The sequence below is a fragment of the Sarcophilus harrisii genome, chromosome 4 (assembly GCF_902635505.1).
Source record: "Sarcophilus harrisii chromosome 4, mSarHar1.11, whole genome shotgun sequence".
Classification (NCBI taxonomy): Eukaryota; Metazoa; Chordata; class Mammalia; order Dasyuromorphia; family Dasyuridae; genus Sarcophilus; species Sarcophilus harrisii.
In genome coordinates, this window is record NC_045429.1 from 160,347,480 (window position 1) to 160,375,202 (window position 27,723).

A 27,723-nucleotide genomic window follows, 5' to 3' on the forward strand; every position below is an offset into this window, starting at 1 on the left:
AGGTTGTAGAATCATAGAAGGCATGGACAAAACCTTGTAATATGCATAAGGATCTAGTAAAAGAGACTAAAAAGGAGCAGCCAGAAGGAACTGGAAATTGATCCCCATCAATTGGGGAATGACCAAATAAGTTTTGATATTTGAATGTAATGGAATACTGTTGTTCTATAAGAAATGATCAGCAGACTGATTTCAGAAAAGTCTGGAAAGACTGACATGAACTGATGCCAAGTGAAGTGAGCAGAATCAGGAGAACACTGTTCACACATAAACATTGTGTGATGATCAATTATGACAGACTTAGCTCTTCTCAGCAATACAGTGATCCAAGCCAATTCAATAGACTTGGAATAGAAAATGTTATCCGAATTCAAAGAAAGAACTATGGAGACTGAATGCAGATTAAAGCACACTGTTTTCGCTTCTGGGGGTGGTTTTTTCTTGTAGTTTTTCCATTTTGTTCTGATATTTCTGATGATACTATGGAAATATGTTTAAAATGATTGTACATGTATAATCTCTTATCAGATTGCTTGCTGTCATGGGGAGGGTAAAGGGAAGGAAGGGAGGGAGAAATAAATTTAGAACTCAAAATCCTTGCAAAAATAAATGTTGAATCTACTGGTCATCCTGCCATCTAGGGGAGGGGGTGGGGGGGGGGTAAGAGGTGAAAAATTGGAACAAGAGGTTTGGCAGTTGTTAATGCTGTAAAGTTACCCATGTATATATCCTGTAAATAAAAGGCTATTAAATAAAAAAATAAAATAAAATAAAATAAAAAACAAACAAACACAAAAAATAAATAAATAAATGTTGAAATTTTCTTTACATATAATTGGAAAAAATAAAATACTAGTTTAAGTTTAAAAAAAGGAGCAACCGGACAAGTAAGGGGAAAAAAAACAATGAAGAACCCAAAATTGAAGAAGAATCTAGGTGAGGGCGGTCAATAGCCAATATCAGATGCTGCAGAGAGATCAAGAAGCATGGAGATTTAGAAAAAACGAATTGGATTTGGCCAAAAAATATGTGTATATGTATGTGTGTATATGTATATATAATATATAAATATGTTTACATATATGTGTATGTATGTATTTTTCATCTAATTGCTAGTATAACTTGAGATCTGATACAATGAGAATTCCCTTCTTTCTCCTTACTTCCCCCCTCATAATTTTTTTTAATATTTTAGGGTCATATGTTATTCCATATAAATGTTATTATCTTATCCAATTCTATGAAGTTTCTTATTGATATTTTGATGACATCACAATAAAACTGAAATTTAAGTTGAGTAATATCAGTTTAAGTAGGCTGAATTTGACCTAGCCATGCACTTGGAGAAATAAAATTGTAGAATAGGAATATAAAGCACATCAATAATGTATCTAAACAATAATTAGGAATATAGGAATAAAATATTCAGGCTTATATGAAAACTAAAAAATTTTCTGGTTGTTCAATTCATAGGTTAAAAAACAAAATGTAGAAATAATAACAATTATAAAAGGTATTGAATATATAAATAAAACACCTTGAAATTTATAAGTAGCTGCCAAAATACTAATAAGATAAAATCTATATAAGTAAAGGGAGAAAGTTAGAAAAGACAAATGATTATTCCAAGAGTGCAAATTTATTTCTTGCCTTTGCTAATGTACTATAACCCAGACTTAGGTTTTAGTAAATATTGTGTTTTTCAGAAGGGAAATCTTGCATAGAATATACTGTCTACTACTTTACAAAGAGAATGAGAAATTGAAATATTTTAATTAACCAGTACAATGTTAACAGATCACGTCAAAACTCTTTTAGAAATTTAGAAATCCTACCATTTAAATTAAATTAATTCACTATACAAAGTCCCTAAAGTCATTCAAGTAGATTTGTGACCCACCCCTTTGGCCACACACCTGAAAATTGATTTTATTTATAAAGAGTGTTTCAATTTGGAGAACTGTTTCCTTGTTTTTAACCACATAGGAGTGAACATATCATAGCTGATAGACATTCTTTTTCAAAATGGGTATATTCTCTCCTCATTCAGGAAACTCGTGGGTTTTCAGCATACAAATGCTGGCCTCATTATCTTCCTTCTTTTTTACCTTACGGCTTTTTTTTTTCTTCTTCATCTTTTGCAGATGTCAAAGGTTCTCAGCAAGTCTCAGGATCTTAAGTTGTCTGACACACATTTAGATTCACCTGCAATACAGTAAGTACCAGATCCTTCCGAGCTAACTTCTGCATTCATCCAACAGTTCTCTCTTTTAGGTTATAATTTCTTGGTTTCTAGGGATTTTTAATAAGATGTTAGAAATGTAAGTTAAAATTAAAGTAATTTATTCATGGACAAATTTAACAATATTTCACCTCAAATAAGTTAATTGTCCTCTGAAGATAAGTGTATTCTATCATGAGTTATGAAATTACTTCCTTCCTGTTGCTTTCCTAATACTGAGCCTATCCTATTCTATATGGTCCTTCCCTTACATACTCTACAGTGACTCTGAACATGTACATCCATGATTATTTTTGGTTAGTCTCTTCCCATTCCTACTGACTTGTTTGCCTACTGACAAACCAAAGCAATGCCTTCCCCCAACCTTCAAGACAATTGCCTAGATCTCACTAGGTCACTCCCACTCAAAAACTTTCTGTGGTTTCTACTGCTTCTGGGATAAAATACAAATTCTGTTGCCTGGTATTTAAAGCACTTTGCTACTGAATATGTAATATTGTAATATGAAATAAAGCGAGAAAAGTAGGTTGGAATCAATAGCAGTTCCAACCTACTTTTCTCGCTCTATTTCATATTACTCCCTTTAAATGGCTCTACATTCTAGCCAGACTGTACAATTAGCTGTTCCTTAAAATAAACAGACGATTTTCCTCCTCTTTATTTTTGTTCAAACCATCCTCCATGTGTGGAACCCGCCTCCCTTCTCATCTCTTTTCAGAACCCTACTTTTCTTTGAAGATTTGCTCTTGTGTCACCTACTTTGAATTGCCTTCCCTGATTTCCACAGCTGAAAATATTCTACTTCAAATAGAACTCTAGAGCATTTTGTTTGGATTTCTCTTTTGTCCCTATTATGCCCCATCTTTGTCTCTCTCCATCCTTCAGTGAAAACTATAGGGCTGGGTTTTTTTTTAATTTTATCAAATTACCTTATTTATTGAGTAGGCACTCGATAAATATTTATTAAATTGAATCTTATGACAGCACTGTATTAAAGAATGGAATAGTATAAAGAATCCATGTGCCAGTCTGTATTAGTAGAGCTTGTTTTCTTTCTGGTAGTTCCCTGTGCCAATGAAATCAGGGAGAAAGAGAAGAAACAGAGCAGGAAGGAGGGAGAGAAGAAGGAATTCTAAAACAAAATAGTATTTTAAAAATTTAGGGGCCAGCTAGGTGGGGCAGTGGATAGAGCATCAGCCCAGAAGTCAGGAGGACCTGAGTTCAAAACTGATCTCAGACACACTTAACACTTCCAGCTGTGTGACCCTGGGCAAGTCACTTAACCTTAATTGCCTCAGCAAAAAAAAAAAAAAAAAAAAAAAATTAGGTGATCTTTTGTATCTATCAGTTCACATTGAGTAGTATATGATTATACTATGGTATATATGATACCATATATGTATATATATATACATATGTGTGTATACATATATATGATATATGATATGGTATATGATAATACTATGGTAAAGTCTTGCCCTGAAGCATTATGATGCCATAGCAGTTCAGGAATCTCAAGTAATGAGAGATAGAGATGCTTTGCCCCAATAGGGAATATACAAACTGATATTTGTATCTCTTTAGAATTTGAAAACTCTAAGTTTCATGATAATCTAATAAGTTACATAGTGCAAGTCTTATTTTCCCCATGTTATGGGGTATGTGGGCTGCCCAGGGCTGCTTATCCATCCTTGGTGTCCACTGATTGACCCAACTCTCATTTGTAGCTCCCAGAAGCTGTAGTGATTGCAGCAGCCACATCCTGATAAGCCATCTTGGTAGAAGAGCTAAGCCAGGGTAAGGGTAAAGAGCAGGCCTCAAACCCAAGTTAAGGGGATGACGTCTTCCCCGAGCACATGAAGACTTTCCCCACCAGAATGAGTGGAGGAAAACAGTTTATTCCAACAGCCGTGAAGGCATCTGAAGCAGGCCCTATGGAGAGCTCAAAGGTTAGTCAGGGATCCAATGGGCACCAAGGTTACCTCCTGCATCCTGAGCTATTCTTGACTTTCATGTGGTAATAGCATCTTGATGGCTTAGGCAAACAAAGTGAGACTGAGAACTTTGTGCAAACGGGCCTCAGAATCCCATCCACAGACAAGTCAAAACATTACCTATGATGTCATTAGTCATCTTCAAAAAGGAAGGACAAGCAACAATTCACACTTTATAAATAATGGCTTAACTCTACCTATCTACATTCCTGATTCCCTATCCCTTTTTCCTTCAGGATCTTGGTCCTTGAATCAGCCTTTCTCTCTCATTTTTGGTCAATCAAACTCCCCATAGATATATACAGTTCTCCCCATCCAACCCTTTATATCACCTTTCCATGCCCTCAAACTCTCATCCTCTTCAACCATTTCCAGCCAAAGCCTTAGAACTTGTCACCTCCATCTGTTCACGTCCCAACCCAATGCAATCTGGTTTATGACTCACTGCTGAGTTCAAACTATTCTCTCCAAGATTTTCAAGTTTCATAAGTGGTCAATCCATTTACCTTTTCTTGGTTCTCATTTTGCTTGACTTCTGCTAAACTCTTGACATCATCAACTATTTCCTTCTCCTTTGGTTTCTGTGACACTACTGTACCTTACCACAATTCTCCTCTTAGCTCTATAATTATTCCTTTTTCATCTCCTTTGTCCAGAACCCTAAGTTCTGTGCTGGGCTCTCTTCTTTCTTTAACCTCTGTCTTTGGTGATTTCATAAATAGTTTTCTTTCCTAATCTTCCCCCATGGATTTAGTTGTCATAGAAATTCAAGGAAGAAGAAAAGGACTAGATCTATAATTTCACTGATACAAGAAGCTCCCAAATGAGGAAACCACTTCCACCAATGCAGATCAGAACCTTCTCTGCCAATTATAGTCTTGAAAAGTTTCCAAGAGCACTTGAGAGGTTGAGTTGCTCAAAGTGACATAACTAATGTGTTAGAGGTAAATTTTAACTAGCTTACTCTGGCTCCCAAACCAGTTTTGGCTCCATACTAATTCTCACATTCATGGATTCATATAGCTCCAAGATATCCAGCTCAAATCTTTCCTAAATTCCAGTCCCACTGCTTCCTCAATATTGCCACCCACATATTCAAAACTGAACTTATAATCCCTGAAAACCTATTCTTCTTCCAAGGTTAACTGTTTCTTTTAAGAGCCCCACAGCCCTTCTAATGACCAAAGTGGGTAACCTTGGGATTGTCCTTCCCCCTCAGTCCCAGCCAGTTGCCAAGTCTTATCATTTCTTCCTCATACTAGTTTCTTTCTCTCATATAGCCTCCTTTTAGTCACTTAGGTTCACACTCTGTGTCTTCTCTGATTCTTCCTTCCTTTTCCCTTCACAGATCCGATCCTTGGCAAATTTTTTCCATTCTATCTCCACAAAGTCTCTCACATCTATTCTCTTCTATTTATATAGTCTCTAACCAAGTTCAGTTCCTCATCACCTTTTCCTTAGACTCTTCCAATCATTTCCCAGTTGTTCTTATTTCCTCCAGGCTCTCAATCACATCCTCCAGATAACTGTCAAATTGATAGCACCTAAAATACACATCTAATGGGATAAAGATAGTAGTTTCAAATTACTTAAGATAAAATTTGAAATCTTTATTCTTACTTATATTTGAACATCTGATATCCCTCAGGAAGCTCTTTAAAATCAAGGACTGTGTAATATTTGTCTTTGTATTGCCCCAGTACCTAGCACAATGTCTTGCACGTAATAGCACTTAATAAATGTTTGTTGAATTTTAACTGAATTGTGGTGGACCAGAGAAATCAGGTGATTTGCCCTAGTTTCCATTAAGTTTCAGAGCCAGGATTCAAAAGTATGTCAAATCTAGTCTTCTTTATATAACCCTATACCCTTCTAACAATTCAGTAAAACTTCAGCTGCCTTAAACATTTAGGGTATGAGCCAATCTGAGGAGCTGAGAGTTTACTCATGTGCTATAAATATTTCTGGAAATTTTTGAGTAAAAAATTTAATTTTTCCCTTCAAAGTGTAGTTTGTGTAGACAACAGACAGAGTAAGTTTATGATCTTATTTTTGACTCTATCATTATTCATTTCCATTTAATATCCTATAAAAAGAAATGAATGATTAGAAAAGCAGACAAGAACTCGAACTACTTCCCTGTCTTCTTAAAGAACTTAGTTCTTTTATTCATCACACAAACCTAAGAACAAAACAAAAACAAAAATCTCAATGATAATACAGTGATGTCTTTAAGATCTATTCATGTATATAAGTGTGTTCACTCATACACTCCATTGCCCCATATTACTATGCTTTTTGAGTTCTCCTATTTTGAAGTATATATTTATATTGTTTTAGAAGACCTCTTGGGGAGTTTCACATGTTTTCCTTTGTGTTGTTAGCAAATACATAAGTGCAAGATCCTCTTTCTAACTCAAAAAAAAATGTTACAAATTTTCTTCAATTAAATTCTTTATTCAGAACTTTCCAGAATATTTATAGCATATTTTCTGTTTAACATACTCAACTCTTATTTTGAAATACTTATATTTATATATTAATGTTTTAACAGACCTGTTAGGGAATTTTCACATGTTTTCCCTTGTTTTGTCAGCAAATACATAAATGCAAGATCCTCTTTCAAATTCAAAAGAATCTTACTAAGTTTCTTCAATTGTATATTCTTCAGTGTATATTCTTCAATTTTAATCATTTTCCAATTCTGTCTTTTACTTGACATAAAATAATTTGCAAAGTTTGCAAAGGTTTTCTTAGCAGACTTTAGCAAACTACTAAGAAAATAATTATGTTTTTAGAGTATCAGACATGGAAAGGATCTGAGAGACCATCTGGTCCAAATTCTATATGTTACAAATGAAAAAACTGAGTCCTAGAGAGGCCATTGCTAAGTTCAATGAAATGTTGATGTCATCTTCCTTCAAAAGGCTTTGTACATTGAGGCTATATGAGAGCTTTTAAAAATTTTAGTTACAACTGAGTCTTTTATAAAAAGGTAGTTTCCAAAATAAGGCAATTACAAATATTTCTTAAATTGTGAATAAAGGTGACATAAAAATCAGTTGGGTTTTTCACCAGGAAAGAGCGCGATTCTAAATGTTAAGGTATTTTGAATAAAGAACTACACATACTAAAAAACTAAAGCAAACAGGGTTAAGTGATTTGTCCAAGGTCACACAGCTAGTAGCGTCTGAGGCCAAATTTGAATTCAGAAAGGTTCCAAATCCAAATCCTACCTCTAACTCCAGGATTCTATTTATTGCACCAACTCTGATACCCGAGTGTCCTATAAATATTTGTTGAATGGAATCATCATCATCAAGTTTTAAGTTCATCACCCTGGGAAAATCTGAGTATTATAAGGAATGTAGAAAATGATCAGAGCATTTACCTAGGGTTAAGTACTTTGCAAAAACATTTACATATATATTATTAATCTTATCACTACAGCAATGCTCTGAAGTGTTATTATTATCTCCACTTTACAGGTAGTAAAATTCAACCTGGGCAAGATTAAATGACTTGCCCAGAGTCACAAAGGTAGTGAGTAAGAATTTGAATTCAGCTCTTCTGACTCCAAATCCAGTCTTCTGTCACTATATCACTGAACTAAGAAAATAATATTTTCAAGGATCTTCATCTAAGGAGAAAGGATATACATTTTTTAAAAATAATAATAACTTCAAAACAAACACTAAGAAGAAAATAGAAAATGCGAAAAAAATTGGGATAATATTGTTTCTGACTTTTTTTTTTAACTATTGTTCCTCCATTAAGATTATAACTGCCTATATTGCTTCTCTACTTGGAATTCAAAACCACCCCATGAACCTCAGATAATTTTCCCAGTTGGCTGAGATATTTTCAGTCAAGGGTTCTTAACCTTTCTTATGTTGTAAACCTTTTTGTCAGATGGATGGAGCCTATAGACTGCTTCTCATAGACATGTTTTTAAATGTAAAAAATAAAATATGTGGGATTATGAATGAAAGTAAATACATCAAAATACAGATATCAGAATGTTTTTTCTAAGTTCACAGACCTCTGATTGAGAATTCTTGCTTAATTTAAAACAACTCTGAAGTCACATCTCATATCAATTGGATTGGCTAACATGACAGAAAAGGAAAATGATAGTTGCTGGAGGATCCATGGAAAAATAGGGATATTAATGCAGTAGAGTTGTGAACTGATCCAACCATCTAGAGAACAATTTGGAACTATGTGCAAATAATAACAAAACTGCATACCCTGTGACCCAACAATATCAATATTTTTGTCTGTACCCCAAGAGATCAAAAGAAAAGGGGAAGGACCTATTTACACAAAAATATTTATAGCAGCTCTTTCTGTGGTGGCAAAAAAAAATTGTAAATTGAAAGGATGCTCAATTGGGGAATGGCTGAACAATATTAACATAATTATTATAGAATGTTATTGTAATTATATAAAAAGATAAGCAGGATAATTTCAGAAATACCTAGGAAGTCTTTTATGAACTGATATAATGCAAGGAGAACATTGAACACAGCAACGGGAATATTGTAATAATGATCAACTGTGAAAGACTTAGCTACTTGATCAAGACAACTGATCCAAGACAAATTTGTAAAAATGTAATTGGAACATATTTAATAAGTATGTATTTGTTACAAAAAAGAACCAAGGGGAAAGACTAAAAAAGAATCTGCACAATAACTTCTTGTAAGAGCCCTGGAGTTAGAGTTGGAAGATCAGGATTCAAATCCTGAGCAGCTGCTGCCTGTGTAACCCTTTAAGCAAATCATTCTCCCAGCTCCTTTTCTGCTTCTGAAAAATGTGTAGCATGAACTAGATGATGACTAAAAACCATTGTGACTGGATCCTATGATCTTTTGCCTTAATTGTTATCAGAACAGTTAAAGTACATTGGCCCTCCTAAGAGCTACAAGAAAGTTTTGAATGTGCCCAACAAATCATTTACATACATATCTATATTATATGTGTGTGTGTGTGTGTGTGTAATATATATATATATATATATATATATATATATAGTTCTTTAAGTTTCACAATGAACCTTTTTTTTTACATAAGAACTCTAGTTTGCTTAAATCCTTGGGTTTTCTTAGTGCCCTGCATTTAAATTTTAAATTTCAACAGCATTTTAAAGTTTACAAAGCATATTTCTTACAATCTTGTGAGATACCTGTTTGACAAAAATGATTAGATTGACCTAAACAAATACTATTTTTTTCAGATGAGAAAGTGGGCTCAGAGTGGTTCACTTCTTATGCTCACAAGACTCACAAGTCCCATGTTTCAATAATTTTATTGAAATGCCTTAATTTTCATAGTATTTAGAAGAAACTGAGCTTGTCCCTAGACATGCATAATACTGGTCAAGATTACTTGACATTACCATTAACCCTTCCAGTGATAGAAAATACTATCCTTTTAATTTGATTAGATACAACCCAATTCAATCCAGTAAGCATTTAATAAGGATCTAGGTCTGTAAGATTGTGTTTTCCTAAGAGAAAGGGGAAGGGCTGATAGAATTGTGCATCCCAGGATATGCCAGCAATAATGGTCCACAATCTAAAGGGGTCTCTTTGAGCTTGTCCTAACAAAGGTTTTTTCCCCCTGACTAAGGCACTTTCTGTCTTTCCTTTGTGCATTTCTTCTTATTAAGCTGTCTGTGCTTTTTTTTGTCTCTTTGTAACATTGCCCATATATTATCCTGTCTGCCAACCTTGTCAGCTTTTTACTGAAACCCCTGTATTTTCTAATCTCTGTAGTAGTAATTGGAAGTTGTCTTCAGCTTTCTTAATACACATATATGTGGATACATACATATATATGTATATGTATGATATAGATAACTTGCCATTTCTTTTCCTTAGCCATTCCCATTCTTTGTTTATCTAATATTTCATCAAATCATGAGGTTACCCAGTTTCAGAATATTTGTGAACTCATCAGTCACCTGGGTCCACTTTTTCACTAAGCTTCTTATTTGTTTTATTTCTCAAGCTATAAGCTTCTTTCCATCTCCTTAATTCTTATGAAAAAACAGGAAAGACTCCACAATATGCCTTTATTCTAACTTATAGCCATTTTCACAACAACTTCCTGAAAAGGTGGGACAACCGAGCACTTAAAGGTAATTACCAATTGGACAATAATCTTATTAGCATATGCTTGGAAAATGGCCCTTCCCACTATTCTGTGCTGGTTCAATCTTTTGGTGTATCCAGAGAATTGTGGGAAGGATTAGGGGATAGAATAAGACAAGCCAGAGTCACTTTGGAGGTGGACGAAGAGAAGGAAGGTCATGGAGATTCTGTGTCCATTCCCTTCACTTCTATCCCTAAAGACCAAGAATAAAGACCAAGGACTTTTGCTTATCCTGACTCTGGGTGATTCTAAGGCATCCAGGGTGCTAACTCGCTCTTCACAACTTGCCATTTCTCTTTGTTACATCTTTGCTCTTTTAGCTTTATCATCACCTTCACTTCTGATCTTTGTCTTCTTTGGACATTTTGCCATTATTAATTAAACTCTGTTGACATCATATGTCAGCCCTGTGTGCTCACCCCTGTAAGTATGGTGAGGGATATAAATAAAACATAAAATGTGTTTCTACTCTCTTAGAGATTAAAGTCCAGTTGGGAAGACAGAACTAAAACAATTAGAGAAAAATAAAAATATATAATCCAGTACTAAATAGTGGCGTGATACAGATTATAAATCTATAGGAAGATCCTTGGGCATCTGAGTAATGGGGAAGATTTCCAGGAAATAAACTTTATCTGTTTATATGTTACAGGGCAGCTAGGTGGTGCAAATGGATAAAAGTAGACCTGAATTCAAATCCAGCATCAGATACCTTCTACTTATGTGATCTTGGGCAAGTTGCTTAACCCTGTATACCTCAGTTTCCTCATCTGTAAAATGAACTGGAAGAGGAAATGACAAATCACTTAGTATTTTTGCAAGAAAACCCCAACTGGAGCCACAAAGAGTTGGGCATGACTAAAATGATTCAACACCAGCAGGCAGAGGGGAACCAGAAAAGGGAGAAACCCATAGCTGACTAAAAGAGCAGGATGCAGAAGCCAAAAGAAAAAGGGGGCCGGGTGGATTGAGGACAAAGAGTGCAGGGGGAAAAAATGGAACTAGAGGGACATAGCTGATAATCTTAGGCTATGAGAAGCTCATTAACAAATTCTTTGGAATTTTCTCCTTTTATAGTTTCCCCAAAAGTTTTTTGTCTTTCTTTAAAATGCTTTTCACAAAATGTCTTTCATTTTATTCAGCTGCACATCAAAATATTTATCTTCTATCACTTCCCTTATCTGAGGACCCACAAATATCCCCTCTTTGACTTTAACCTCACTAATTCTTAGAAATTAATTTTTCAAAGGAAGAAAATTTGCGGTTGTGTTCCATTGACTTATTCTAGGTCTGAAACTTCTTTTGAAAAAAAAAATTTTCAGATCTTTTGATTATTTATCTACTAGAGACTTTTATTTTTTGTATCTTATTTCAACTTCATCTCTGCTTACCTTATAATAATCTCCATTTTTCTTCTCAGATGATTTTTTGCTTCCTTTTAATGTGTCTTAAATTTCTTTTCTGTGTCTTTTTAAGCCACTTTTCTGTTCCGTCACTACTATCAAACAAGTTAGAGGAATAAACATCTTTATATTACCCATCTAACCATTAATTTAATATTTCCTTTGACACCAAGTTCACTCACATGCTCCTCTACACAATGTTTTCCCAACATGATTTATAGTTTTTGTCAGTAGATGATCTGAAAGACTTATATTTCAAGTCAATATTTCCTTCTATTCAGGTTTTTATAGGTAGAGTCTAAAAAAATTGATATAATGTGTCTTTCTAATTTCTTTCTGACTCAGCATGTTCCTAAGACTTGAATGAAACTTACCTCTCTACTATTTTCTTCCTTGTATATTTTTTAAAGTCCAGTCACTCATTTTTTCTTTTTCTTTTCTTGTGGGGAAAGTGGGGAAGGAAGAATATATGTCAATGGGTCTGATTTTTTTCCTCCATTATATTTCACATCCATTGTCAATTCTCACCCCACCTAGTCCTCTCTATAATTTACATTGAATAAAACCCATGAATGCCTTTGATTCTTAGAAGAGATCCAGGGCACCTGCCATATAAAGTGCTTATGTTAGAGGAACATTGGTCTTTATTGCATCTATTCATTTTTCATTGCAGAAGCTAAACCAAAACAGCTGTTTGTTCTTTTAAAATCATTTTAATACAGCGAACATTGATTAGGCACCTACTGCCTACATTAGGTATAGTAGGTGCCTATGCAGAGGGTAATCAATAGTAATCAATAAAAGCACACAAATCGGTACTGTGAAAAGATGTTAGAAAATCACTCTAATAGATTCCATTGATAATTTTTTTCCAATTTGCCCAACTTCCTTGGATCCCCTAAGGAGTAGTTTTCAGTTCTCTTACCAGCCCACACAACTGTTACCTGGGGAAATAAAGCCCTGGCTTTGTGATAGTTAGCAAGACAAGCTACAAGGATCTATTAATTTTATATTCTCTTTCTCTCTAACAGAGAAATGAAAAAGAAGAAAAGACTTCCAAAGAATGAGATGATAGGATCCAAATTAAATTAAGTGACTTTTCGTCCTTCAGAAGTTCCAGGTGTGAATGCTGAGAGAGAAGGTGAATCTGGACTTGTTCTTAGAGCAGAAGCAAAGAAGAACCCCAAAAGAACTCTGATCCCCTCAGATATGGCCGAGGAAATGCATGTGGCCTTGGGAGTCTGACAGTTTAAAGCCTGTGTAATAATGGTAGTCCAACTCTTGGTACTTATTAGTGATTGCATCATGATTGCTCCCGTTAGTGAAACAATAAAGAGTAATATCTCTGCTGTTCACCAGACACAAAGAGGGGAAAAAAACACAATTTATATTGATAGGATACATGTTACTTAACAATTCTGTAGATTTGCACATGTGTAATATGCCAATTTGTAAGATTCATCTACTTTGGAATTTTTTTAATAAATATATACTTTTCTAGAATTATGTGTTTGGAATTCCTAAGAAATTATCAAATCTTAAAACAAGGAAACTATTGAAAGGAAATGTGTACTTTTGAGTGTTATGTTTTTATATTTGTTTTAAAAGAAGCTATGTTTACTTTGTAAATACAAACTAAAAACTGTAACATTCATTTGTTTTGGCTAGCCTTGCAATAATGTAGACTAATTCAACTGAAAATGTTTCATATTCAAGTATATGAAGGCTATATAGACATATAATGTCAAATGACATTGATTTTAACCTCAATATTTATTTTATTGCATTATTACTTGTAAGAACAATGGTTTCAGTAATATATCATTAAATATTTTATTTTGTTATTTATAAGTTAAATCATTTTTCTTTTGCTACTTTTTTTTTAGATTTTTAGATTTTTTTTCTTGAGAAAATAAGTTTGCCAGGAAAAAATTTTAACCTCAGTTCTCCCCCAAAAAGTACAAAAATAAATATAAAATTAGAAAAACTTATTTGGTTGACCAGACAATGGATTCCATGAAACAAAGAAGTGAGAAAAACTGTTCTTAGGCATTGAGGTGTAAAATTTGCCCAGACGTAAACCACTACATGCAGTATAATCTAGTAAACACATTTAGCTCTTATCCCTGCACATGTTTGGAAAGCATGAAAGTGGGTAAACATGTCTCTGCTCTGCAGACTCTTTAAAAAACAAGTCTTTTTTTTCCTTCAGCACTGAGTGGCAGTGGCTATTTCTAAACCCCTCAGCTGTCAGAGCTGAAGCCTATTCTGGTTTGTGCAAAGATAGTATTATTCTCATTGTTACATACACACATTTCAAGAAAACTAGATCCATCCAGGCCCAAAGACCTCTGATGTTAAGTCTCTGTTTTATATTTATGCTACAAACATACTAAATGTTTTAAAAGAATTTTATATCATGGAATTTCAGAGCAGTTTGTGGTTTTTCTGATTTTTTTTAAGTTAACATCAATTGTTGATTATTAAAAAAACTTTAAAAAGGAGACAAGTGACATCAGTCACTTCACTAAAGGAGCCCTGAACATTTGCCAAGCTCTCAGGACTTTATGTACTCTACTTCTGCTGAAAAATACTGTAAAATGGCATTTTGTATTATGGCTACTGAAGACAAATAACACTTGAGTTAAATGCCATGGAGAGTTGGTCCTAATCAAAGAGACAACTCCCCTTTTCATGCTAGCAGACGCAGACCCCAATTATGTTGAAGGCTCTGAAGCTGAATTAAACAGCTTTACTACACTTTCCAGAGACGGGAGTAGCAGTAACTGGGCCTTCTTAGGCACAAATCCAAATGATAATTAAGGGGAGAAATAATATGAGAGTGCATTTGAAGTGCACTAAATATGGCACCAGAGATATTCTTAGCAACAAACATTTTATATTTGTTTCATCTTCATTCTAAAAATGACTTTTATAATATCTTTTGTTGGTTTGTTTATCTGCTTAGAAGGTAGGCCAAACTATCCTGTCTCCTCCAAATTGTTGCTTCTCAAATCACTTTGTCCACAATTGTTAAGCCTTATGATAAAGAATAGGATTCATTCAATACTGGAGTTTTCTAGGGAGGCAGCCAATATTGTTCATTTTAGTGTCCTAATGTCCTAGAGTACGCCTACTTATCTGATCTTCATTTTCTCATCTATAAAATGAGGTTGGAATAAATTTCCTCCTACCTCTTGCTCCATGATCCTATGAAGTTTGTATTGAATAGTTTTTCCCCTAAGATTCTTGTTAAAGAACAAAATCAAGTGTTTTTAAATGATTGAAAATATGGCAAGAATAAGATTAAAGACTTTTATTCAGAGGAACAGACATTGAGATTGCAGTGTGAAATCCATCTTTTTAAAATAATGCTAATAGGATAAATTTTAGAAATAGTGTCCATTGATCCTTTTTGTCATTATGGCCATTATTGTCTACTTCCATCATCTTCTATAATTATTTAATTAATAATTAGACCAAGAACCTTGATCTTATTTTTTAATAATCTTGGGGAAAAAAATTAAATGCAGATACTCCATCCTCCTAGGAAATTAGTCTGCATTACTTATGTTGTGCAAACAAATCTTGTCATTATATAGCATCATTTGAGGTTTAAGATTATTGGAGTATTAATGCTCAAAAATTAATTGAAAAGATTCATAAGGAAGGAAATTAAAGAATCACTTAGCAGAATTTTTCAGCCTGTGTACAGTATTTATACACTCATCATTTATTATAGATGTTTGATATGATATGGTGTTTTTTAACTCATGGGAAAATCTTTAAACTCTCATTTTGGAGAGCCACATCTTTGATTTTGATAACTACCTAGTTGGATCTTAATGACATGAAAACTTCCCTCCACATCTAAAACTGGATGGTTTTATCTTCTTAAGAGTTTATGCACTCTCCTGGTATAATATAAATTTTAGTGAACATATTTCTTAATGAAAAGAGAACTCCAAAACTTGTTTCCCCTTTCCCCCTACCTTTTCAAAGCATACTTCTCCCTTTCTAAGAAACATGAACCAATATTTACCTGACTTCCAAGTTAATCCACCATAGAAAGAAGATGCTATGCCTGAACAGCCCTGAAGATCACAGATAATTTATTTTTGTTATTGTTTAAGCTAATGGAAACAATGACAAAGAAATACTTCAAGTGACATAGTTACATTTGCCTTTGACAGCACTGGGAGAGTAGAAATTAAATATATATATATATATATATATATATATATATATATATACATACACGTGTGTGTGTGTGTGTGTATGTGTGTAGTGTGTGTATGTGTGTGTGTGGAAAGACTATTTTGGGTACCTTGACCTTTAAACAGCAAACATTTCAATGAATTATCTGTATATGGAAGAAGACTGAGCATAGCTGTACATTTCCTACACAGCTATTTTTGATATATTTTCTGTCCCTTTATTTCTTCTAACTATATTAGCTTTAGAGAATGTAATTATCTGTGTTTGAGATTCTCTGGAGTTGTGAGAAAATACCTAAAATAGAAAGGAGAAAAGCCCATCTTTTTCATTCTTCTATAATTATTCCATATCTTTTGCCCCTCGTGTTATTTTAAAGTACATCTAGGACATTTGTAGTCATGTTTGGTTCAAGAGGCAAAAAGGGACCAATCACAGTCAAATAAAGGATAATGGAAACACAAGGGAAAATGACAATCAGAAGCCTCTACTGGCTAGTGAACTAACTCTACCTCTAGACCCAATTGTCTCCTAGAGAATTGAATGTCAGGATCATTTAGGGCTCACAATGGGCCGCCACTGCAAGAGCAGACAGCCCTGAGAAATAGCCAGCAAGAAAGCCATTCTTCAGAGACTCTAGATGCACACTTGATAATGAGGCACTTCATTCATCACATCTTTCTGCTCTAATTACTCAGGTGAATAGGAAATACTTCATGTTAAGGCGGGAAATGGGCCAAAGTAAAAACACTTGTTTTGTAAACACAAAGAATACTTTTATTCTGGCCTATTGCAAATATATATGTCATAAACTGTGTTTTCAAAAGTTCCTTCTCTTAATTTATTCTAAAAAGCCCTTAATACATTGAAGCTTTAAACACCACTGATAGATTTTTTTTTATCATCTTAAAACAGTTGGGGAATATAATTTTGCCTCAAAATTTCATAGCTTTTATTCCCAGTTTTGGGCTTCAACAAAAGTGAGAACGCACCATTTTGTGTGTGTGTGTGTAATACATGTTATCTATAGCACCAATATATATTACAGCACATGTTATATATACCAGTAAAATTAGTTACACATATAAAATTAGCTTCCTGATAGTATTAAACTATTTTTCCCCTGGCCCTAATTATTTTGTTCTAGCATAATTAAAAGGATAGAATAGTAAAATAGTTTTGAATTTTGGGATGAGAGAATTCAATTCAAAATCTTACTCTAATACTATCTATGTGATTTTGGGCAAGTTACTTAACCCCATTACATCTTCCATAAACTAAGGGAGATAAATCAGAGGATCTTAGAGTCCATTTGAGGTCTTAACCTAACATCTGGCTATGGTATTATTGAAATATTTTTTCCAGCATCAGCAATCTTTTCAGTAGCCAAAACTTAAAGGATCTGCACTCATTCCCTAGAAGTTGAATTAAAGAAGTGTCACTTAAATATTTCTAGGTAAATAAGAGTTAATTTAAAGATCTGTTAAATCACCATTTAACACTAAAAGCTATGAAAGTTATTTAGGAGTGGGGGGGGGTGTTTGTGTCTGTGTGTGTGTGTGTGTGTGTGTGTATGTGTGTTCAGAACTAGCTAACAACATGGGTAGAAACTTACTACTGACCAAAAGTATTTCTTAAAATTATATTGTTTAAAATGAGCATCGTTTAAAAGTATAATCAAACATTAAGAAGGAAAAGTCAAGAAGTTAAAGAAAATATCAATTTGTTGTCAGAACTAAAATGGGTAACTGAAGGTTGTGAAAAGTGGTTACAAAAGGAAGAAGGTTCCCTGGAGAAAAGTCTGAGAGCTTCAGTTCAGTTTTTCAGTATTTTGAGACCAAATTCAGCAACTTTTTTTTTTTTCATTTTCCATATCCACAAGCTTTGTGATCTTGATGATTCCATATCTAATTGCCCCATATAACAGACTTTTTAAAAATTCACCTTTTAATTCAAATATGTGATGCTCAACCACAATATATACATATATAATGTGTTATATGTTATATATATATATATATATATATATATATATATATATTTTTTTTGCCATTCCTGTCCATTCTACAGAAGTTAATATTTGGTAGTTTCTGCAGATAGAAGCCTTAGCAGCTCAAGATTTCCAGAGCAGTAAAGAAATATCAGTAAAATCTATGCACTGAAAGAACATCAGATTCTTATTACATTTATCACAGGCACAGGCAAAGAGTATAATAAACTAGTCTGTAGCAGCTGTAAATTTCTGAGGATTTATCTAACCACAAATACATTGAAATGGGGAAATGGGGCTATATTAAACTGCAAGATGCTTCTGGAGCTTTGCCATTCTTGCAACATCCTGTCATTAATTTATGATGACAGGTCTGGCAAACTGAAACCCCCAATACACTTGCGACAGACTGTTATGCTGTAGCTATTGTCGAGCTCTTCAGTCCCACAAAATTCAGGGATATTTTTCCTAATATGTGGATTTGGTTTTTAAATTAAGGTACAAGACAACTAGTGACCATTAGTTCTCATGTTTCAGCTCATAAATAGTAAAATCCAAAAATGTAAAAAAAGATAGTAAACCAAAGGCACTAAAGCAACCTCTTCCTCTTGGATGGACACTATGATCTTAAACCATTTCCTGAAAATGGAGAGGCCTGGATCAATCAATAATATGGCCTATCAATGTTTGCAAAAAATCCCAGTTCCCTAAACCTCTCTCTTCCCTCCTTTTTTTGCTTAATGTACTGAAATTTTTAAAGCAAATTGCCAGTTGATCAGATATATAAACAAGTCCTACCTCATTAATGTGTCTTAATCATTCAAAAATTAGGATTCCATGAATATGAAGTGCTCTTTACATGCAATTGTAGTTAGCATGGCATTGTAGAAAGAATGAGAGATTTGTCAGTAAGAAAGACCTGAGTTCAAATTCTATCTTAAACATTAGCTATGTGGCCAGAGATAAGTCGTATGATTTCTGAGTCAGACAGCTCTATAAGTTAGTAGGGTTACTACTATCTATATTTGTAAAGGGATTTCCCATGCCAAAGAAATCACAGATCCTTGATGTACTACTACTGTACAATGAGTTGGAAAAAAATACAGAGAAATCATAAGCAAGAAACTAAGCTTCTGGAGGAGGAGGAGTAATAAGTTATCTTCTCAAAAGAATAATACAAGTTAGAACAGAAATGTCTAAGAGATTAAGGAATTTTGATATCAAATAATGAAGAGGTTATTTCCAGCTTGAGGGAAGTAGCATTGATTTGCACCTTGTCAACCAAAAGAATAGTAGAGTCATAGGTAGGAAAGGAGAGAGCATTTTAGGCAAAAATACAGGAAATATACTGTACATCAATCTAGTGGAAACATAAAGTATTAAAGTGAGAGTAGGATGAGACTCAATCTAAATTGAAACCAGACTGTACATTGATTTCAGTGTCAGATTTATACATTATCCAAATAACTAAAGTTGAGCAAAAGTTAGAATAAATAGGACCTCAAGAGATATACAAGGGCCAAGATCAAATCTTCAAAGAATGGTTAATGTTAAAAAGGCAAGAGAAGCAAGTAGTTGTAGTATTATTAATAAATGGTGAGAGTGAGGTACTCTAATGTCACCAACCAAAAAGGAGAATGGCATGGATAAACCAATTGAGACAAGGAGCATACCCAATCACCCCTACTACAACCTCAGAAATCTATTTATAGTCTTGACTTTATTTGGATATACCTGTAGCAATTGCATTAAACCAATAATATTTTTTTAAATTCTTAAAGATATCATTTCTCTATCACAATGAAAGGAAAATAAAAATAATACTTTATTCTAAATTAGTTCTTCTTGTCTGGTATTTTCTCAAGTACTTAAGAACTGGCCTAGATAATCTAAAATCCTTTCAAGCTCCAGATCTGGTGAATAACATCACCCAAGAAAGAACCGATATGCTCAAGATATGGAACTAGGAACCAGATCCTTCTTCCTGAATCTTATCCCCCAACCATTTGTTTCGGCCACATTCACACCTACCCCATCTGTTTAGTGAGCCCTAGAATTGTGCTGATATTTCATACTGACTTCACACATCTGACTTTACAGCAGGACCTAAAGTAGTCTTTAGAGAAAGATGATTGGAGATAGCTAGGTAGCTAGGTGGTGCAGTAGAGAGCATACCAGCCCTGGAATCAAGCAGATCTGAGTTCAAATTCAGCCTGAGACACTTGACCCTTACTAGCAGTGTGAACCTGGGCAAGTCATTTAACCCTCATTGCCTTGCCAAAAAAGGAAAGAAAGATTTTTTTAAAGTGATTGCAGGAAGCAAATTATAGGTGGCAAGGTGCAGTGGATAGTACGTTGGACTTGAAGTCATTAAAAAAATTAATTCAAATCCTGTTTCAGACATTTTTTAGCTATGTGATTCCTGAGGTAGACATGTCTCTCAGTTTCTTTATTAGTAAAATGAAGGGTTTGGGGCTTTAGTGATTTGTAAATTTTCTTCTGATTCTATATCGATGTTGCTGTGAATTGTTTTGTCAAGTGATTCCAAAGCCTTAGCAAATAATAGATATGTATATATTGACAAGTTCATTTCAATTAAGTTATCTATAATATTACCAGTGGTGGCCCTATCTTTATTGCTGTTGTTGTTTCCTTAAATGAAAAAGTTTGTGGAATTAGAGTATCAGCCATTTTGTCCTATAACACGTATATGATAATTAACTTAATTTTTCTATCATGTTGACAAAGGCAAAATATTTTAGCTGAAAAAACTAGAGATAGAATGGTGCAGTAGAAGGAACCCCTGCTCTGCAGTCAAAGATTGTCGTGAAGCAATTCTTCATCACCCCATTTGGGGTTTTCTTGGCAAATATACTGAAATAATGTCATTTCCTTCTTCAGCTCATTTTACAGATGGCGCAACTGAGTTAAATGACTTGTCCAGAATCACAGAGCTACTAAGTTTCTGAGGTCACATTTGAACTCAGGTCTTCCTGCCTCCAGGGCTAGCACTCTATCCCTATACTATCTAGCTGCAATGAAAGGAGCCATATTTAAAACTTTCCCTAACACTGCCAGCATAACTGTGGGCAAGTTGTTTAATAACTTTGGGACTCCATTTCTTCTGTAAAATGAAAGAACTAGATGGTCTCTGAGGTTCTCTCAAGCTGTGGATTTACAATTCCATTTGTTTTTATACACTAATACATTATATTCTACAGTGCCTTTTAAAAGCACTTCCACATAAAATATCACATTTGATCCTCAGTGAATTGGCAGGTCAATAATAACTTGGTTGTGGCGACATCAAGGAATCAATCGTGTTTATTGAGTGCCTACTATGTATCAAGCAATGTGCTATACCCTGGAGATATATAATAACTTAGTTGTACTGTTTTGTATCACTATGTATCAAGCAATGTGCTATACCCAGGGTATATTATTTTGTACCAAAATGATACAAATTCTACTCTCAAGAACTTTATATTCTATAAGGGGATCCAGCATTTTCATAAATATAAATACAAAAATGCAGAACAAATACATGACAAATGCACAATGATTGGCAACAGGATGGGGAAAGCAGTAATGTTAAAAGGAGATCAGAAAAGAAGGTTAAAGAAGGTGGGATCTTGAAAGGTTGTAGGAGGTTGTTAGGGAGACAAAAGTGAAGAGGGACAGAATTTCAGGAATAATAGACTAGACAGAAGATGGAATATTTTGTATAAGGAACAGCAAGTATTCTACCTTGAGTACATGAAAGAAAAGCATTGTCTGGAGCTAGACTGTGAAGGCTTTTAAATACCAACAGAAGAGTTTGTATTTGATTCAAAAGTCATTTTAGGACCACTTGAAACTTGTCAAGCAAGAGCATGATACAGTCCAGAGGTCCTCAAACTTTTTAAATAGGACAGTTCACTGTCCCTCAGAGTGTTCGAGGGCCAGACTATAGTATATAAACAAAAACTTTGTTTTGTGGGCCTTTAAATAAAGAAACTTCATAGCCCTGGGTGAGGGGGATAAACGTCCTCAGCTGCTGCATCTGGTGCGGGCTGTAGTTTGAGGACCCCTGAACTGAACTTAAGGAATATCAAACTGTCAGCTGTATAAAAACAGGGTGGACAGGGTAGAGTTTAAATTCAAGGAAACCTATTAGGAGACCTTCAATAGACCAAGAGAGTTCCTGAAATCCTGGAGTGAGTTGATAACCACGTGAGTGGAGTGAAGGGAACAGATGCTGAAGATGCTGAGGAGATAAGAGTGAAGTTTTTCACCAAATGAGGACTATGAAGGTCAGAGATTAATTGTCATTGTCACAATATGAAATAAGATCAAGCTGGCATAAGAACTCTGGTTCAACTGCCAATCTTGTACTTTTTCTGGGATTCACTTCCTTCATGAATGGCATAATAAAAACTAAAATATCCAGAATGTGCCTAAGGGATACCTATAAAATAATGAGAGATCAGGGACTTAGTCTCTTTATAATTATTCTCCAGAGCCATCCATTAAAAGATATATTTACTCATATTTATTACAGTTCAATATTTGAATTCCTAATAAAATATATGTAGTTGTTTTCATTACAGAAGCTTAATATTTACCTACAGATTAAATATTTATTTTGAATAATAATTTGGCTTTGGGTCAAAATTAAGACCATACACAAATCTACAATCAGTATGATTTAAAGAGGCTCCCAGAGGGGATTTTTCCTAAGTCACAGTGAGAGTCAATAGACTCACAATTGGGAAATACTTTCCACATGTAGGGAAAGCATTTGTAAAACTGCCTACATATTGTTCAAATAATCAGATATGGCAAGTCTTTTACTGATAGGCAGTTAATTCTCATTTGGTAGAAAACTTCCATTTCCTATCTTAAGCATTCAACCTTGAACCTTGAAGCGCTATGATCCATTTTGTGAATATGAACTTCTCTTAACAAATTAGAAATAATAAAGTCTGCATTATTCCCTAAAATGGAGAGCTAAATTTTATAGCACCATTACTCTGCTGAGCCCCATCAGTTACTCAGAGAGTATTTATTGAATACTTTTAAAGTGATTAGAATGATTCCTCTCAAGCTAGTAGAATGTAAGTTCCTTAAGGATAAGGGACTTCTTTTTTTCTTTTTAATTTTGTCTTTGTAACCCCTTCAGCTAACATAGTGCCTAATATATAGTAGATACCCAATAAATGCTTGTTGAATTTATTTGAATCTTAAATTCTCACACAGCTGACTCTTTTACTTTGTAAGATTGTGGGAAAACCCCAATAAGAATTATATTGGGTCAAAGATCACAGATATCCAACAAGATCACAGATATCCAACATAGGCAACTTCTGAGAATACTACTGCTTATGTCACTATGCCCCTTTTTTTCTTTTCTATGTTTTAAATTCTCTCCTTTTTCTCCTACTTTCTCATTAGATCTTTCACCCATTCTTTAATTCATTATTAATGTCCAATTTGTTGTTAGCTTCTAATGTAATTCAGTGTTGAAAGCATTAGTGACCAAAGTTACCCAAAAGCCCATTTCTTTTTCATGTCTGATGCCATTGGAAGAATCTTCTGTCTGAATCAAGAAATAGTGTGTGAGGGTAATTTGTGAACACACCTAACTTGACCCCCTTAGAGCATTCTAAAAATTATGTTATTTATCCAAAACATTATACTAGAAGATAGAAGTCTTTGATTGTCTTCAGTTTTGTTATTTAAGAGGCAAATCCTCTCCCAGATTAACACAGATTTGCATAACATTTTGCATGTTCATTGATCTGAAGATAAACTCCCTGAAAAGCTTTCAAATATCTGTATATTTGAACATTAAGTTAACATGTAAATTTGATATGCTGATGATTCTTTTCCTTTTCAGTTTCCATAGTTTTCCAGGAAGATGGCAAGAGTTGAAATAACATCTCAAATGTCCCCCTGATTTCCGAACAAAAAACTGTCATAGATCACTTGTTAAAATATGGGGGCATCTCATTTTAGAGAATGAGGAGGCTTTATGTCATGTATTTTCATGCTATTAAATGGTTCCAATCATTTTCATCACCTGCTATCTTTATCATCTAAAAATACTCTAAAAAGGTTTTGTCAGCTTCAAACAACTCTTTGTTCAACAAGCAAAATACAGCATATAGTCTGAGCAGTGTTTATGTGAAGTGTCTCAGAAACACCGGAAACCTCCAGGCCAGGAGTGTACCAAGCCATTGGCAGAAGTGAATGAGTTGAGTTGAGAGATGTAGCTCTATTTCACTTGACAGGGGCTCAGCTCAGGAAAATTACCCTCATTTTCATGACATTTTGACTGCACTTAGATCTTTATATGGAGCTGAGAAGAGGCTTTTATTTGCACATTTTTACTCTTTTTTTTCCCTCATGATTCACTTTCAACTTTTTCCCTCATAATTCTCCCTGAGGATTAGAGTGATATCTCAGGGATGGTGGAAATGTACTCTCACCCCATTGACTTCTTTTGAACTAAGGACATGATAGGGGCAACCTCAATATGATTCTAGGTGTATCTACATAACATAAGGTGAATTGGAGTTTGGGCAGTGATCCAGTTATTTTAATCACTATATCCAGATAAGCCATCTCATATCCAGGTCAATAAATAAATCCATTTAATCACCTATTCCTGCTGTCTACCTAGCTCATACTAATCAAGAAGTTGTCAGGTCTCTGCTTTCTTTTGTGCTCTGTAGACACTGTCAAAACATGATGTTTCTCCTAAATGAGGTTTTTCTCTCACTCCTAAGGGGATGCAAGGTGGAGTGGATAGGACATTGTCCTTAGAGTTAAGAACTCCTGGCTTCAAATTCTCCTTCAGAACTTATTAAATTACTCAAGAAGTCACTTAACCCCTCATTTTCAATTTTTGCATCTGTAAAAGGAGGGAGTTAGACTCAGTGGCTTCCAAGGTCTCCTTCTAGATTGAAATCTGTTTTCATAGCTTTGCCCACACAGTGCTCCCATCCCTAGAATGTTCTCTCCTCTTAGAACATCAGCCTCCTTTAGGCAGGGTTCCACCCAAGTGCTGCCTCCTATGAGGCCTTTCCTGATTCCCTCAGTTGTTAGTGGTCCCCCTCCCTTACCCCTTTAGCATGGTAACATTTTTGGTTTGCATATATTATGTATTTGTTTATATTCATATCTGTTGTTTCTTAGAACATAAGCTCTTGGAGAAAAGAAATTATTTTATTTTTGTCCCACTAAAAAGTAGCAATGAGTAACATATAAACCTTTATTAATGGTCTTAAGAAAGTATTCCTAATGAAATATGAATAGAATAAATGGTCTCTGAGATATCTCAAATTATTGAGATCCTTTGATAAAAGTAAGGAGGTCAAAGAACTAGAAATGAAGAAGGTGCCCTTCAATTGTAGAATGGTTAAACAAATTATATGAAATGGCTAGTTTCAGAGAAGTCTGGAAAGACTTGTATAAAGGTGGTAGAAATAAGAATAATTTCTACAATAACAAAAATGTTATTAAAATAAACAATTTTGTAGGACTCAAGAACTGTGTTCAATGCAATGACTAATCATGATTCTAGAGGACTAATGATGTTATCTGAGAGAAGTGAATGACTCAAAAAGCAAAATAAGATACATTTTTTGGTATCGGATTGATGGAAATTTGTTTCAAGGACTTTCCTTTTTTTTTCCCACCTCTAATATTGGGGAAGGAACAGAGGAAGAGTACATAGGCATAGAGTAACAAAAAAGAAAGACCATCTTTTTAAATGCATAGAAAAGAAGGAAGGACAGGAAGAATGACAGACAAGTAGGATACCTATGAAAGTTACATGTTAAATTTACTATACGTAAAAAAAACTAATATGTATGATAGAAATCTGAAATTTCACATAAAATCCTCTTCTATATATATACAGAAATGTCTAATTTGGAGTTTATTGAGGTCAGAATAAAACAATGGAAGAAAAAAAAGTAATGAAATATCAGTGATTACAGAGGACTATTGAACTTTGTTCAATAGGGAATCCTTATAAATTTTGAGCTTAAGAGAGACTTGTTCAAATACATGTATAAAGAAACAATGTAATTATGATCTAAAAATCTGATTGGTTTCAGGAGAGTAAAGATAGAAAAACCAATTAGAAGAGAATTATAATAGAATAAACAAGTGGTAATGAAGCCATATGCTGTGGTGATTGCAGTGAAAGTGAAAAGAGGAGACATCTGAGAGATACCGTGAAAATAATATTGACAAAATTTGGGAGTTAATTGGACTTGGGAAATAAAAGAGGAAAGAGTCAAAAAATGAGATTTCAGTCATGTATGACTAAGTGAATGGTAATATGAATAATAAAAATAGTAAGGTAAGAGGATGTCATGTTGGGAAGAATAATAAGTTCAGGGTTCACTTGGGTCATACAGATGAAAGTAGTTAGTAGGCAATTGGAAGGGGCAGGTGTTATGGGTACAATGGAGAGAAGACTGGATTTGAATTCAGAGGACTCAGGTATCTCATCTCATTTGTATGACCAAGTTGAGTCAGTTATTTCACTTCTAGGGCCTTGGTCCTAAGTTCTATCAGCTAGTTGACTCAGTAGATAGAATGCCAGGTTTACAGTCATAAAGAGCTGCATTCAAATCTAGCTTCAGACATTTTACTAGTTAAGTGATCCTAGGCGACTCACATACCTTTCTGCCTCAGTTCCTCAGCTGTAAAGATGCAGAAATGATAATAATAGTACCTACTTCACAGGTTTGTTGTGAGGATCAAATAAGATTATAATATCAATGAAGCCCTTAACAATGACTACCTAATCATTGATATTTAATATATATTTGCAACACCCTTCCCTCCTCCTAGCATGGTTTAAATGGTCTTCCATTTTGAATCAGAGGACCCAAGTTCAAAAACTTATTCTTCAACCTTAGACAGCTTACTTAAGCTTTTTCTACTACCACTTTTGTTGTTTTTCCATTTTTCACTCATGTCCAATTCTCCCTGACCCTATTTAGGGTTTGTAAAGTAGGTTTCCATTGCTTTCTCTGGCTCATTTACAGATGAGGAAACTGAAGTAAGTAGCATTAAATGACTTGCCCAGAGTAACACAGCTAGGGTCTAAAGACAGGTTTGAACTCAGAAGGATCAGCTTTCTCCAGTCCAAGCCTAGCATTCTATTTACTATTCCACCTAGCTGCCCCTACCACACCATTACCTTCATTTTAACGTTGAGAAAACTGAAATTGCTAGGGTTAAAATAATTTTGCCAAGAACATACAGACAATAAGTAGTAGAGTCAGTATTTAAACTCTGTTCTTCTAGGCTCCAAATCTATGTTCTTTACAAGGCTGACCATTTTGAGGCTCAGAATAAAAGAACAAGGGATAGGGATCTGGAGATCTTTTGACTAAAGCCAATAGTGGAAACCTCCTACTTCCTAAGTTGGCTATCAGAAAGAGAATTTATCTGTAAGGACACAAATATAATCTGAGTTTTATTCTCTGGGAGAATGGGGAGTGGAGTTTTGTTTGTTTTTAATATCTAAGCAATTTAATATCTAAGCATTCTTTCTTTCTTTCTCTGTTGGATTCTCCTGTAAAAGTCAGCACTTTGCTTTAGTTCCAGGCACCCCAATAGAGCCAAAACTCTTCTACAACCTAAATTTCTGGACAGCACTATCCAGACCTAACAATGCCTTAGGGTTTCTCAAGGGCCAGTAATATGTGACTTCTT

At 34.4% G+C, this 27,723-nt stretch overlaps 1 protein-coding gene across 3 annotated transcripts in view; it reads left to right on the plus strand.

Annotated features, from left to right (window-relative positions):
- The window catches only part of AHI1 (Abelson helper integration site 1), a 225,303-nt gene extending 211,654 nt beyond the window's left edge, over nt 1-13,649 (plus strand). For all 3 annotated transcript variants that reach the window (XM_031964226.1, XM_031964225.1, XM_031964227.1), the window contains 2 exons: nt 2,145-2,215; nt 12,830-13,649. In XM_031964226.1, the coding sequence (XP_031820086.1) occupies nt 2,145-2,215; nt 12,830-12,890 (132 nt within the window). In that variant the 3' untranslated portion in view covers nt 12,891-13,649. The remainder of the gene's footprint in view (nt 1-2,144; nt 2,216-12,829) is intronic.
- The last annotated feature ends 14,074 nt before the right edge of the window (nt 13,650-27,723 follow it).